At 40.4% G+C, this 15990-nt stretch overlaps 1 protein-coding gene across 1 annotated transcript in view; it reads left to right on the forward strand.

The window, feature by feature from the left end:
* Positions 1-15990, forward strand: part of LOC126199273 (pyruvate dehydrogenase protein X component, mitochondrial-like) — a 122168-nt gene that overhangs the window by 40033 nt on the left and 66145 nt on the right. Inside the window, exons 4-5 of the mRNA XM_049936081.1 lie at positions 8013-8164; positions 14035-14192. Of these exons, the coding sequence (XP_049792038.1) occupies positions 8013-8164; positions 14035-14192 (310 nt within the window). The remainder of the gene's footprint in view (positions 1-8012; positions 8165-14034; positions 14193-15990) is intronic.

The following is a 15990-nucleotide window of genomic DNA, read 5'->3' on the forward strand; positions in this document are numbered from 1 at the left end:
GGATGTGGGTTTTAAGGGAGAGGGTAAGGAGTCATTCCAATCCCGGGAGCGGAAAGACTTACCTTAGGGGAAAAAAAGGACAAGTGTACACTCGCACACACACAAATATCCATCCGCACATATACAGACACAAGCAGACATATTTAGAGACAAAGAGTTTGGGCAGAGATGTCAGTCAATGCGGAAGTGCAGAGGCAAAGATGTTGTTGAATGACAGGTGAGGTATGAGCTGCGGCAACTTGAAATTAACGGAGGTGGAGGCCTGGTGGGTAACGAGAAGAGAGGATATACTGAAGGGCAAGTTCCCATCTCCGGAGTTCTGACAGGTTGATGTTAGTGGGTAGTATCGAGATAACCCGGACGGTGTAACACTGTGCCAAGATGTGCTGGCCGTGTACCAAGGCATGTTTAGCCACAGGGTGATCCTCATTACCAACAAACACTGTCTGCCTGTGTCCATTCATGCGAATGGACAGTTTGTTGCTGATCATTCCCACATAGAAAGCTCACAGTGTAGGCAGGTCAGTTGGTAAATCACGTGGGTGCTTTCACACGTGGCTCTGCCTTTGATCGTGTACACCTTCCGGGTTACAGGACTGGAGTAGGTGGTGGTGGGAGGGTGCATGGGACAGGTTTTTCACCAGGGGTAGTTAAAAGGGTAGGAGCCAGAGTGTAGGGAAGGTGGTTTGGGGATTTCATGGTGATGAACTAAGAGGTTACGAAGGTTAGGTGGACGGCAAAAGACACTCTTGGTGGAGTGGGGAGGATTTCATGAAGGATGGATCTCATTTCAGGGCAAGATTTGAGGAAGTCGTATCCCTGCTGGAGAGCCACATTCAGAGTCTGATCCAGTCCCGGAAAGTATCCTGTCACAAGTGGGGCACTTTAGGGTTTCTTCTGTGTTAGGTTCTGGGTTTGAGGGGATGAGGAAGTGGCTCTGGTTATTTGCTTCTGTACCAGGTCGGGAGGGTAGTTGCGGGATGCGAAAGCTGTTTTCAGGTTGTTGATGTAATGGTTCAGGGATTCTGGACTGGAGCAGATTCGTTTGCCATATAGACCTAGGCTGTAGGGAAGGGACCGTTTGATGTGGAATGGGTGGCAGCTGTCATAATGGAGGTACTGTTGCTTGTTGGTGGGTTTGATGTGGACGGACGTGTGAAGCTGGCCATTGGACAGATGGAGGTCAACATCAAGGAAAGTGGCATGGGATTTGGAGTAGGGCCAGGTGAATCTGATAGAACCAAAGGAGTTGAGGTTGGAGAGGAAATTCTGGAGTTCTTCTTCACTGTGAGTCCAGATCATGAAGATGTCATCAATAAATCTGTTAGCCTCATTTTCGTAATCTGCCACCACAAAACAACTCCTTTTAATACATTTACATGCAGTTTTTTTTTTGAAATTTTTCCATATTTCTCCACCCTTTAACGTGTTTTGGCGGCAACACAACCACCTAACTCTTGTGCACATTGTTGTTTACCAACCCAAGTTCACCACAGGATCAACAGCTCAGCTTTAACCAACAGTTTTTCGACTTTTTTCACACCAGATCTCCAGTTGCTTTCTAGTTCACCTTTATCTCTTTGACATTTGTCTGAAATTTGGCATTACCCCCATAGGCCTCACACTTAAAGTTCCCATCTCTGGCTGTAACCCTTCTTTCCATCAGTTCCTATACCAGTTCCAAACTGAACAATCCATTACCCTCACCCACCTAATCCTTCACCTACACATCAACTCAGCCAATGAACACACCCGTCAACTCCTATCCTTAATAAAAGGCCCCCTACAAAACCTTTCACTTGTCTCCATCAACCTCCTGACCCCACCGACACCACGCACCCCTACCTTCTACCTTCTTCCTAAAATTCACAAACCCAATCATCCCGGCCGCCCCATTGTAGCTGGTTACCAAGCCCCCACAGAACGTATCTCTTCCTACATAGATCAACACCTTCAATCCATTACATGCAGTCTCCCATCCTTCATCAAAGACACCAACCACTTTCTCGAGCGCCTGGAATCCTTACCCAATCTGTTATCCCCAGAAACCGTCCTTGTAACCATTGATGCCACTTCCTTATACACAAATATTCCACACGTCCAGGGCCTCGCTGCGATGGAGCACTTCCTTTCATGCCGATCACCTGCCACCCTACTTAAAACCTCTTTTCTCATTACCTTAGCCAGCTTCATCCTGACCCACATCCGCTCCCGGGATTGGAATGACTCCTTACCCTCTCCCTTAAAACCCACATCATTTCGTCTTTCCCTCTCCTTCCCTCTTTCCCGACGAAGCAACCGTTGGTTGCGAAAGGTTGAAATTCTGTGTGTGTGTGTTTGTGTGTTTTTTATTGTGTGTATCTACCAGCGCTTTCCCGTTTGGTAAGTCATGGAATCTTTGTTTTTAATATATTTTCCCCATGTGGAATGTTTCTTTCTATTTTATTTATATCATTAATTTGAAGCCAACAATTACGTTTGTTATTGTCACTGTTGCATTTCGAAATCTTTTCTGTCATCTTACTTTCTCTTTTTGTTTGTACAAGTAGTTTCACTTTGTATTCATCTCCCCTTTTTTCCGTAATCTACCATACATTTTATCCTGCCTAAATATACTCAATAATATGTAATTTACTTCCAAACCATTACCTAAAAATTTATAACGCTTTCAACATTACCGCTGCTATAAAATCCACTGTTCCCAGTTTACAAACATTTCGTGTAACCTCGTAAATACTATTTCACAGCTTCAGTTCCTTTCACCCATTAAACAACCATTTCAGCTATTTCCAACAACTTTCATTTTATTTCCATTCCCGTTTTTTCCCACATAACCGATCATTTTTTAGCAGCTTCCCACAGGTTTAAACGTTATTATTTCTTCGTCAGACAATTGTTAGCCTCATTTTCATAATCTGCCAGTACATAACCAGTCCTTTGAATAGTTTTTTCGAAATTTTCCTGAATTTCTCCACCCTTTAACGTGTTTTGGAGGAAACACAACTACCTAACCATTGTACCCATCATTGTTCACCAACCTAAGTTCAGCACAGGATCAACATGGCTCATCTCAAACCAACACTTTTTCAACTTTTTTCACACCTTTATCTCTCTCTATATATTTTTATTTTCACTTTAGCCTCAAGTTACCCTTTCCAACTTCTAATACCATGTCACCCTCACAACATCCCTACAACGACCCCATTAAATTTTATTTACATTCCCTCCGCAAACATGCCTTCACCCTAGCCAAAGGTTTCCGCTCCCGGGATTGGAATGACTCCTTACCCTCTCCCTTAAAACCCACATCCTTTCGTCTTTCCCTCTCCTTCCCTCTTTCCTGACGAAGCAACCATTGGTTGCGAAAGCTTGAATTTTGTGTGTATGTATGTGTTTGTTTGTGTATCTATCGACCTGCCAGCGCTTTCGTATGGTAAGTCATATCATCTTTGTTTTTAGATATATATACACACACACAAGCTGCAGTGATGAATGAAAATTTGTACAAAGGCCAGGACTCCAGGGCGGGTCTCCTGCTCACTAGGCAGATGTGCTGACCACTCACTACACCACCCTGGCACAGATGCTTTGCACCACTGCCTGAACTACCTTAGCATGTCTTCCTCCACAGTCCAAATTCCTATTCCCATTCACTTCGCAGACTTCAGTGCAAGATGCTTATAACAGTTTTCACAACGAAACTTTGTCTCGAAACGTGGGAGAAAATCCAAAGAGATTCTGGTGTTATGTGAAGTATGTTAGCGGCAAGAAACAATCAATGCCGTCTCTGCATGATAGCAATGGAGATACTGTCAAAGACATTGCTGCCAAAGCAGAGTTACTAAACACAGCCTTCCAAAATGCTTTCAGAAAAGAAGACAAAGTAAATATTCCAGAATTCAAATCAAGAACAGCTGCCAACATGAGTAACGTAGAAGTAAATATCCTCGGAGTAGTGAAGCAACTTAAATCAGACTGTGTACCAATTAGGTTCCTTTCAGAGTATGCTGATGCATTAGCTCCATACTTGACAATCATATACAACCATTTGCTTGACAAAAGATCTGTACCCAAAGACTGGAAAGTTGCACAGGTCACACCAATGGTCAAGAAAGGTAGTAGGAGTAATCCACTTAATTACAGGCCCATATCATTAACGTCGATTTGCAGCAGGATTCTGGAACATATATTGTGTTCGAACATTATGAATTACCTCGAAGAAAACGGTCTATTGACACACAGTCAACATGGGTTTAGAAAACATCGTTCTCGTGAAACACAACTAGCTCTTTATTCGCATGAAGTGTTTGTAGAGTGCTAGTGACAAGGGATTTCAGATCGATTCTGTATTTCTGGATTTACAAAAGGCTTTTGACACTATACCACACAAGCGGCTTCTAGTGAAATTACGTGCTCATGAAATATCGTCTCAGTTATGTGACTGAATTTGTGACTCCTTGTCAGAGAGTCACAGTCCGTGGTAATTGATGGAAAGTCATCGTGTAAAACAGGAGTGATTTCTGGTGTTCCCCAAGGTAGTGTGATAGGCCCTTTGCTGTTCTTTATCAATATAAACGATTTGGGAGACAAACTGAGCAGCCGTCTTAGGTTGTTTGCAGACGACACTGTTGTTTATCGCCTCAGAAGATCAAAACAAACTGCAAAATGAGTTAGAAAAGATATCTGAAGGGTGCCAAAATTGGCAGTTGACCCTAAATAACGAAAAGTGTGAGGTCATCCACATGAGTGCTACAAGGAATTTGTTAAACTTTGGTTACATGATAAATTAGTCAAATGTAAGGGCCGTAAATTCAACTAAATACCTAGGAATTACAATTACGAACAACTTAAATTGGAAGGAACACATAGAAAATGTTGTGAGGAAGGCTAACCAAAGACTGTGTTTTATTGGCGGGACACTTAGAAAGTGTAACAGATCTACTAAGGAGACTGCCTACACTACGCTTGTCCAACCTCTTTTAGAATACTGCTACACGGTGTGGGATCCTTCCCAGATAGGACTGATAGAGTACATCAAAAAAGTTCAAAGGAGGGCAGCATGTTTTGTATTATCGTGAAATACGGGAGAGAGCGTCACTGAAATGACACAGGATTTGGGCTGGACGTCATTAAAAGAAAGGCGTTTTTTGTTGCGACGGGATCTTCTCACGAAATTCCAATCACCAACTTTCTCCTCCGAATGCAAAAATATTTTGTTGACACAGACCTACATAGGGAGAAACTATCGCCACGATTAAGTAAGGGAAATCAGAGTTCGTACGGAAGGATTAGGTGTTCATTCTTTCTGCGTGCTGTACAAGATTCGAATAATACAGAATTGTGAAGGTGGTTCGATGAACCCTCTGCCTGGCACTTAAATGTGATTTGCAGAATATCCATGTAGATGTAGACATTTGGAGAGCTTCTGCAATGCTGTTTGAGTTTTGGGGGAATACCAAGTGGGTTGAGGTGTGAATGGGAATTTGGGTTGAGGAGGGAGGCATGCTAGGTTAGTTGGTGCAGTTGCAGAAAGTGACTGACTGTGTCAGGTTGGCGTAGTGCTTAGCGCATTTGCATAGTGGGCAGGAGACCTGGTTTCAAATCTCAGTCTTGGTACAAATTTTTATTTGTCACTTCAGTCTGAATATATACAAAATAATTGCTAAAACACTTTAAATAAAATTGAAGGAGTAAATGAAATGGGTGACTGAATAATGTAGTCAGCACAGTGATGAGTTTTCTTCAAAATGAAATACTCTGTTGTCAGTAAAACTCATTCAAATATGATGATGGCTTTACAGAAGGTTATTAAAAGCATGTTTGCTGTGCCTCAAGTCAAATAATGAAAGTACTAGTGAGCACAGTTAATTTGGGTAAAACAGAGACACCAGTACATTCAGCTAACGCATTTGTAATATCAAAGTTCAAATCCTGATGAAAAGTGCAATGCAGGTTCATCAGTTATACTGTGCTCCTGTACAAAAGTTCACCTCAATATACATTTAATTGCACCAAGATAATGTCCTTCAGTGATGAGAGGAAACAAAACACTCAGGAGCCATGTGACAACAACTAAGTCCATGTGGTGCTCAAACTCTATCCCCATGAGTTTTCTAAGTGTTGAAATGCTGCTCAGAAAACTAAGTTTAACTTCAGCCAAATGCTATCCCTTGAACACGAAACAGATACCATTATGTCCCTACTTCAAGCAAAAGACCATGAGGTGCTCCAGTACCACTTATTTCAAACCTTGGATACTAGACCATGTTAGCCAAATTCATGACTTGTTACAGAATTGTCATTAAAATGACAATCATCAACAGTTCATACATTTCATTACCGTACAACATATCAAAATAAGCCTCTTCTCATTCTGATTACTCTCCCACCTTCCAAATCATTCCAACATGAGTATTAACGCAGTTATCAATAAAGGCATTGCGTGGTGCTGTCATGCTCTACTTTAAGATGAATAAAACAAAAACAAACATGCTTTTGTAAATGACTGTGCCATATCAAAAGGTACACAAGCTTCTACCCTTCCTTGTGACATACTCAGTTCATAGTTAAGATACACCAAATTGAAATTGTGATTGATTTATGAAGAGCTTTACTTCTGTCTAGGAACATGGTATATAATTTTTCACATAAATGGTTTTTGGGAACTAACATTAAACATATTTGGGGAAAGGTTAAAGTTGTAGGGGAACACATACTGACATTATGCTAAGATTTTTTTTTGGATTATGTTGTGCTCTGGTTCATTTGATTGAATCATATTAATTCAAGTCACCATTACTTGAGTATCATTTGAGTTTAAGATAAATCAAGTTATTATGTGTTTACTGTGTATAGAAGCATCAATGAAAAGGTGTGTTACTCCTGAACTAGAGGCCATACAACGAACTGCAATGCTGTTATGAGCTCATGAAATCAAGATGCAAAATTTGATATCATCATATTCTGTGGGACACTATTAAATTCAATTTTAGTATTTTTCATGTACTTCTAAGTTATATAGAGTAGCTGGCAGTTGTCACTTGGCCACAAGTGTGCAAGTCTCCCCTAATTCTTGGGTTTTACCTGCGGTTTTCTGCCACCTAATCCTTTTGTGCTTGCCCTAAGCATGCATTACAGGGCCATCTTTCTGCTGTGCAACTCGGTTGTATACAGCCAGGCCTGTAAACTAACACTTCCTCCCCTCCTCATCACCTCACCTCTTATACACCACTAAAACTGCTGACATCCCCATAGCTTCTGCCAGTGCACCAGTGGTGTTCTCAACAAGGGGAGGTTGTTTTATGCCATGCTTATCAGGCGATTAGGAAAGGTTCCATCCCTCTCTTGATAGTCTTTTTTTGGTCAGTAGTAGTCGCTCGGGTTCTGTCCGTGTCGCAAAGGAGGGCGAAATCTCTCGGTTGATGTGCCACAGAATTTGTCGCACATATAATAGGCCATTCCATTGTTTGAGGGACAAGCTGTCACGATTCATGGCTCGCATCTTGCAGGAGCGCTCGGAGACTGTGGGACTTAATCTTTGCTGGCCCCAACTACTGCTCGGAGGTGTTGCAGCCCCATCCTGACATATGTGGCTTTTTGTTAAGAGCTGCAGCCTGTTCTAAAGTCCAAGCACAACACTTCCAACTCAGAGGATAAGTGTTAGCCACGAACGTCATGAAATCTGCAACCTTTTGTCTCACTTCTAAGATGGCTGCTTCCTTAAAAATATGAAACACCATGCTACATCTTTATTCTGTAATGAATTTCCCTAGTTTCGTCCTCCACATAGCATAACTTGAATGACAATAAACTAACCCTTTAATGTTTCCAGCGAACTCTGACCAAAAGGTAGGGGTTGCTGTATTTCAGTTTGATGTTAGACATTTCACATTTTGTGTGATCCATTCTAGTGTGAACATTTCAATCAGTCATTCAAAAACTGAAAGCTGTTTTAAAGGAATAAGGTTTTATAAATTACTTTTTATATTTGTATTAATTTTTTCTGTTATTAGCAACATTGGTCCCGCTGTTAGACTCCTTCTAGAGCAATACAGTCTGCAGCCATCAGACATACCTGGAACTGGCAGAGGAGGGAAGGTGCTCAAGGGCGATGTCCTCGAATTTGTCAAAAAGAACGCACTGAAGCCAAAGCCACCAAAGCAAGGTATGGTGACTACTGGGACAGCTTTTTGCTTTTTTTGAATTGTAAATTGTCAGAGTAGAGCAAGTAAGTGCACAGGTGCTGAATCAGTGGCCTAATAAATAATTCCAAAACTTAAATATGCTTCTCCACAACATTTCTATCCTGGTTCAGCAACAGTGATCCAATTTTCAAATAAAAAGGCAGTCTCTGTTACAGGTATTTATTTTAAAATTAACACGTTTCACGCTAGTGGCGCATCTTCAGAATTTCTGTAAATTAACATTAACATATGAATTTATAAAGTTGTGACACTTATTTATCACTTGGTGCTTAAAACAAGCCATGCAGTTATTGTTTTCTATTGTGCGATATGCCTGTACCCTGCAAGCCTCTCCACACACCAATTTTTTCTATGATTTGCAGCCTGCCTACCTGCACCTCATGTCTCTTGATCCAGCATTCCCAATGTTCTGTTCCTTCTAGTTGACAGATATTGTTTTCTTAATTTTTTCTCTTTGTTGCTTCTGATTGTTTTCTTTTCTCTGGTGGAATTGTGTCATATCTGTTTGATTTAGAAATTTGAAGAATGTCTCTACGTACACTAGGCCTGCTCTAGTTGTTCCTGTTTTAGCAATGAATGATAAGTCTTTTTCATATTTTGAATTGAAACTTAATTTATTTATAAATTTACTGAGCACATAATAAAATCTGTATATGATGTAATACCATTTTATCAGTCATTAAGTTCTTTTAGAGTAGTTATCTTCTGTTAGTCTATCTCCTCCTTCCCCCTCTCTCTCTGTCTCCATCTCATCCTTCATCCCCTGTCTGTCCATCTCCTCCTCCCTTCTCCCTGTTCATCTCATCCTCTTTACTTTGTCTGTCCATCTCCTCCTCCCCCCTCTCTCTCTGGCTATATTTTCCTCTCCCTGTCTCTGTCCATCTCTTCCTCTTTACTTTCTCTGTCCATCTGCTCCTCTTGACTGTCCATTTCTTCCTCCACCTCTCTCTGTCCCCACAGGATTTCTTTCTGGGTTGTAACTAATGTGTGTTCTAAAGTTGGTTGAAATCATTCTAGAGTTTAGGATGAACTTTTTATCCATGGCTTTGCCTGTATGCTACAGTCAAATATATTTCTCATGTATTTAACATGTTTCAGAGATATTTATACATATAAGGCCCCATATCTCTAATGAATTTCACCTTACATTTTCAAGCAGATTAATGTTTATGACATCTTATCTTGTGACCATTGTGCTGTACAGTGATATAATTTAGCATGTACATCCAGTGGTATTGTGGCTGCTGTCTGTGAAATGTGTTGTGAATAGAGTTAGTAGTAAAGAAGCAATAAGTTAAAACACCATGTGTGATTCAGCAGTTTTTCACTCGTCTCAGTGTTCATGACATCATATATCTTAAAATATGTGTCATATGTCGTACAGAGATATAATGTTTTTAGTGCATCCAGTGGTGTGTGTGAATACTGTCTGAAAAATGTGTCACAAATACAGTTAGTAGTAAAGACATAGTAAATTAAAATGTAATGATTCATGCGGTAGTTTTACTGCATGAACAGCAAGAATGCAGTAAGTGACAAACTTTTTTTCCTTTCATCATTTTGTATGGGTTGTCAGTGAGAAAAAATTTCATAGATGTTTGAAATTATGTGTGAAGTTTGTTCCATGTTACTAGTTGTTCTCATTCCCAAATACTGGATGACTGAAGTATGGCTACTCATGTGTTGTGAGCGTCATTGCTTTTTGCCCCCACAGCGATGATTTCCAGACAGTAAGTAATATGTGTACCAAGTTTGGTTCAAATTGATCCAGTGGATTAGGAGGAGATGTGGTACATACATATGTGCATCCATTTGTTTGGGTGTGCTTTGGCTTGTGCCTGGTTTAGTTCCTATTTAAGAAAAAGAATACAGAAAGTTACACATGGATGCTTGATCAGCAGAAATAGAGATGCCACATAAAGTCTGCTGTGGAAGAAGTTGCAGTGGATTCAGTTGTACACATGCTAATGGGTTTGTTCTTCTTAATGATCCACCATTTCATGTGGGTTCCAAAGAAATGTAGGAACGTGTGAGGCAGTACTGACCTTATAATTTATCACAGAAAGTATGTTGAGGAAAGGCAAAGCTGTGTATAGCATTTGTACATTTAGAAAAAGTTTTTGACAATGTTGACTGGAATATGCTCTTTGCAATTCTCAAGGTAACAGGGATAAAATACAGGGAGAAAAATGTTATTCACAACTTTGTACAGAAACCGGACAGCAGTTACAAGAGTCATAGGATATGAAAGAGAAGCAGTAATTGAGAAGAAAGTGAGACAGAGTTGTAGGCTATCTCAGTGTTATTTAATGTGTACATTGATCAAGCATTATAGGAAACCAAGGAAAACTCAGTTTCAGGGAGAAGAATAAAAACTTTTTTGAGTCTTGCCAAAACAATGTAGTTCTGTTACAGATGGCAAAAGACTTGGGAGATTGGTTGAATAGCATGGGTAGCGTCTTGAAAAGAAGTTATAAGATGAATATTAAAAGCAGTTAAATAGGAGTAATGAAATATTGACTATTTAAATCAGGCAGAGGGAATCAATTACAAAATGAGGCACTGAAAGTAGTAGATGACTGTGCCGGGCAGAAAAACAACTAATGATGGCCAAAATAGGAAAGATATTAACTGCAGACTGCCAATAACAGGAAAAGTGCCTCTGAAAAAAAAAAAAAAAAAGATACTATGTTAACATCTAATATAAATTTAAATGTTAGGGAGTCTGTGCTGATGGAATTTGTGTGGAGTGTAGCCATGTCCGGAAGTGAAATGTGGATGATAAACAGTTAAGATAAAAAGACAATAGGCACTTCTGAAATGTGGCGCTGTAGAAAAATGCTGAAGATTAGAGCTCTGAAGCAAATTGAGGAGAAAAGAAATTTATGGCACAAGTTGACCAAAAGAAAGGATTAGTTGATAGGACCTGAAACATCAAGGAATTTTCAGTTTCATAATTGCGTGTAGCGAGGAGGTAAAAAATGTAGCAGGACACCAAGGCTTACTATAGTAAGCAGTTTCAAGTGGCCATAAGATGCACTAATTATGCAGAGATATGAAGAAGGCTTTCATGGGATAGAGTAGGTGTGGATGGCTGCATCAAACTACACTTTGGATTGAAGACAACAACAACAACAACAACAACAACAATGGGTAGAATACTTTTGTTTTGTTTGGTCTTCCCAAGGATGTTAATAATTCTGAGAAATGTCATCTACTTCGGGTAATTTGTTTCACATTGGTTCTCTATTTTTTTGTTATATTCTTTTCACAGTGTCACATCCCCTATCTTATCTGCTCTTCCTTTTCTGTAATATTGTCAGCAAGTTCTCATTTATAGAGCTTTTCCACAACCTTCCTTGCCTCTTGTTGCCTTGCATTTGTTCTCTTGACATTATACAGCTACATGTCTTTTCTCCAAAGATTTCTTTAAGTCACACCTATCTTTCCTGTAGCTGACTGTAAAGCTTTGCATTTCTCTTGTAACCATTCCTGCTTTGCTACATTGTACTTCCTCTTAATCTCATTTTTGTGTGTCTGCTCCACTTGCTTCATTTTTAAATCTTTTTCTTTCATCGAAGAAATTATCTTGTGTATTATCCAAGGATTGCTACTGGGCCTACTTGTCTAGTTATTCCCCTGGTGCTTTCACTGTTTCATTTTTCAAAGATATTCATTCATCTTCTAGTACATTCCTTTCCACTGTGTCAGTCAGTAGTTGTCCACTGCACCATCTGAAGCTCTCAAATAGTGTGCCAATCTTCTTTATTCCCCGATCTTTGCAATTTATTCATCGTAAGCCTGCATTTTGTAACTAATAAGTTTTGGTCACAGTTCCCCATCTGCTCCTAGAAAAGTTTTGCAGTTTGAAACCCAGTTTTGAAATCTCTCTTGCATCATTACAAAATCTATGTAAAGCCTTCCAGTGCCTCCACATCTCTGTCTCTTCTATGTCTACATATATACAACCATATTTCATGGTTCTTGAGTGAACTGTTTGCAGTATTCCTGCAACATTTCTCCACACAGCTTCTAATTCCATTCCTTTCCTCCTGTCAGTGTCACTGACTGTTTTACGTTTTCTTCCTTTTCCCTTTTACAGAAATTCCCAATTTTTTAATTCATTATTAGGTGTACTGCTATATTACCTCTAGTTGATTTTATGTTGCTAACCCTGTACTTGCCTGACCAGAAATCCTGTTCTTCCTGTCCTGTGTATTTCACTATCTCCCACTATATTTAACTTTGACCTATCCATTTATTTTTTCTAGTACTCAAACCTACCAACATGATTACAGGAGCTTACATCTCATGCTATGTCCTTTCCCCCTCCTTATTTGAAGATAAGTCCATGGAAAGTCCCTGCCCAGAAATCTAGTGGGGGTCTGATTAATCTCTAGAATGTATTACCCAGGAGGATGCAGTCATGATTAAGGTGGAGGGTATAGCTCAATGCCAAGAAGACAGATCCAAGCTGGAATAACAATAATGCTCACCATGTAGAGGAGATGTTGAGCCAGAGAAATTAAAAGTAAACTAAGTTATCAGATGAATCCTTCTTGATATTTAGAAAAAAACACACACATTTATATACGTGCGCGCGCGCGCACTCACACACACACACACACACACACACACACACACACACAGGAAGCAGCTCAGACGAAAGATCTATGCATGTGAACTGCAGGGATAGAAGACATGTTCAAGGGTTTAAAGGTAGGTAGAGGACAAGGACTAACAAAGTTGAGGCCAGGGGGCTTTTGAGAATGAAGGATTTGCTGCAGTGAGAGTTCCCACTTGTGCAGTCCAGAAAGGCTGATGTTGGTTGAAAGATTCCAGATGACTCAGCTGCAAAACAGTCCTTGATGTCAAGCACACCAAGTTCTCTGGCCTGCTTGACAACTGGCTAGTCCAACTGTCTCCTGACCATAGTTTGTTAGTGGCCGTTCATGTAGACAGACTACTTGTCAGTACTTATGCCCAGAAAGAAAGCCGCATAGTGGTTGCATCTAAGTTGGCATGCCACATGGCTGCTTTCACCAGTGGCTTTGCATTTGGCGGCATTAGAAAATGCCTGTGATGGGACTGGAGTCTGTTAGTGGGAGGATGTGTGGGACAGTTCTTGCATGTAGCTCTTCATCAGGGATATGGACCACGGGCTAAGGGGTTGGGAGCAGGGATGGAATAGAGATGAACAAGGATATTGTGCAGGTTGGGTGGGCAGCAAAATACTGCTGTGAGATGGCTTGGGAGGATAGTGGGGTGCTATAACTCACTTCGGAGCATGACAAGAGGTAATTGAAAACTTGTCAGAGATCTTGATTCAGTTTCTCCAGTTGCAAGGCCAGCTAGTGGTTGTGTGGGGAATGGTAGGTGACAGGTGAGACACAGCATGAGATACCTGTTTCAGGGTAAGGTGTGGATGGTAAATTCAGTCTGTGAAGGGCTCATTGAGATCTTTGGCTGTTTGAATGTGTGTCACTGCAGCTGTGATGACCATATGTGGCTAGGCTCTATGGAAGGCACTTCTTGTTGTGGTATGGGAGGCAGCTGTTAAAGTCTCTCTCTCTCTCTCTTGTGTGTGTGTGTGTGTGTGTGTGTGTTGAAAGCCTCCATGCTCTGTAAATCTGTTGAGTATGCAGCCCATCTGAGACAGATTTATTTTTGTTTTCTGTTGTATGTTATGCCTGTAATAGTTTTATTAAGAGTTACCCTATCCAGTGAAAAAAAGTTATTTCTGTTTTATTCTCTTTCTAAAAGAAAAGCTTGTAGATTTATATTTAATGAAGTTGCTTAGCAACACATTGATGACAGTTGTATTTTTCAGTTCCTCCACCTCAGGCGGCCAAAGCACCTTCGCCAGGTGCTGTGCAAAAACCAGCTGCGGGAGCAGCAGCGAAAGTTAAGCCCCCGGGCGCAAAGTTCTCAGATCTTGAGCTGACTAACATGCGCCGCACCATCGCAAAGAGGCTGACACAATCCAAGGTTAGTTTGTGTCATGTTTGGTCTCCACTGCAGATAGAAAAGTGTTACTGGGTTACACAAACATTTAATCAATTTGGTAGTCCCAAGTCTAGAATGTTTGGAAGTGCAGTACTCGATACTTGCTTGATGAGCTTTAGTGGACACATTGCTGGAGGTGAAATTTTGAGAATAATAAGCTTCCTAATACTGCATTTGTTTTGACTCTAGTTGCAAGTTAGTGCAAAATCTAGAAAATATTCAAATGATTCAATGCCAGAGTTGATGTAAAGATATTAGAAACTCAAAACTGTAAAGAGAGGGACATCTGATGCACTATGACTGTTCAGGCTTGCAAGGCTGTTTCGTTTCCATAGGACTATAGTGGCTCCTATTGACACCCACGGAAATGTTGATGAAACACCTTTGGACAAGCATTGAGTTAAACCATCCGAAACAAGCAGTGACAGGAATTTGGACCTTAAAGTGCCAACAGAGCACAAATCAGTTACCAAAAGGTGTTAATGAAAGAAGAAGAGAGTTTTCAAAACTGTCACGTTGTGCAGGCTTTGTACAGCTTTACAGGAACTCGGAAGTGTGCAAAACAGATCAAAAATCGAACTCTACTCGTACAGGATCCCTAAAATCGAACTCCAATAATGTGGACTGTGAAGTCACACCATGCTATGTTAACTTAACATTGATCAAATTCTCTGTCAGTGCTCTACAGAATGTGTCAGCAATATCAAAAACTGTGGCAAATCCTCCAACGCCTCATCAGAACCTTCATCTGTTTGAGAGCTAGTCAGATAGTTGAAGAATGGCAAGGGCAAAGTTGCGGAACATAGAGCAAGTGTGTCCCATTTGGATATCAGGCTACAGTGCTTCAGATTGCATCTGCCCAGGACAGTTGTTCAAATGGTTCAAATGGCTCTGAGCACTATGGGACTCAACTGCTGTGGTCATAAGTCCCCTAGAACTTAGAACTACTTAAACCTAACTAACCTAAGGACATCACACACATCCATCCCCGAGGCAGGATTCGAACCTGCGACTGTAGCGGTCGTGCGGTTCCAGACTGTAGCGCCTTTAACCGCTCGGCCACTCCGGCCGGCAGGACAGTTGTTCCCAACATTTCTGAGACCATTACCCCTGAGAGCAATCAGATATTATCAGGTATTCCCCCCACCTCCCTCCATCCCTGTTCCGAGCACCATCACCAACATTAGCTGTAACTAAACTTTAAAATGAAAACTAATTTTTCTTCCAACACTTTTAATGTTAAAATGATGCAAGATAAATTGTATTTACTTTTTGTAATTATTTTATTAAACTGGGAGCTAATGAGTCCATGAAACAATTGGTTACTGCTCATTTCTAACAACCTTTTCTATATTTGGTCTGGTCTCAGTGAGTGCACATCATAAGTCTTGTTCCAAACCCATTCACTTTCTTGTTTATGTTTTCATTGCAATCATAGTCAGTAATTTACTTTCTCATCTATAAATCTTGAATCTCACATTTCTTTTCCCTGTGCTATATTCGAGTAGTGTGTATGTGCAAGACCACCTACAATACATCAGACCACAACACAGAAACCAAGATGGCGGCCGTCTTAGGCCAAGTATTTCAGCGCTACCCTAATACGAATAATTTACAAACTTCATAAATGGAAAGTAGATTCTAAATTGTGTAAGAAATGTATTGTTATGTATTTTTCTATCTTCAAACTTAAATAAAAAGTTGTCACTAAAGCCACAAGTTACGTAATAAGTACTATGACTAAGTAAAATTATGAGATGCAACTCAAAATCAAATCCAA

Source organism: Schistocerca nitens, chromosome 8, assembly GCF_023898315.1.
Source record: "Schistocerca nitens isolate TAMUIC-IGC-003100 chromosome 8, iqSchNite1.1, whole genome shotgun sequence".
Classification (NCBI taxonomy): Eukaryota; Metazoa; Arthropoda; class Insecta; order Orthoptera; family Acrididae; genus Schistocerca; species Schistocerca nitens.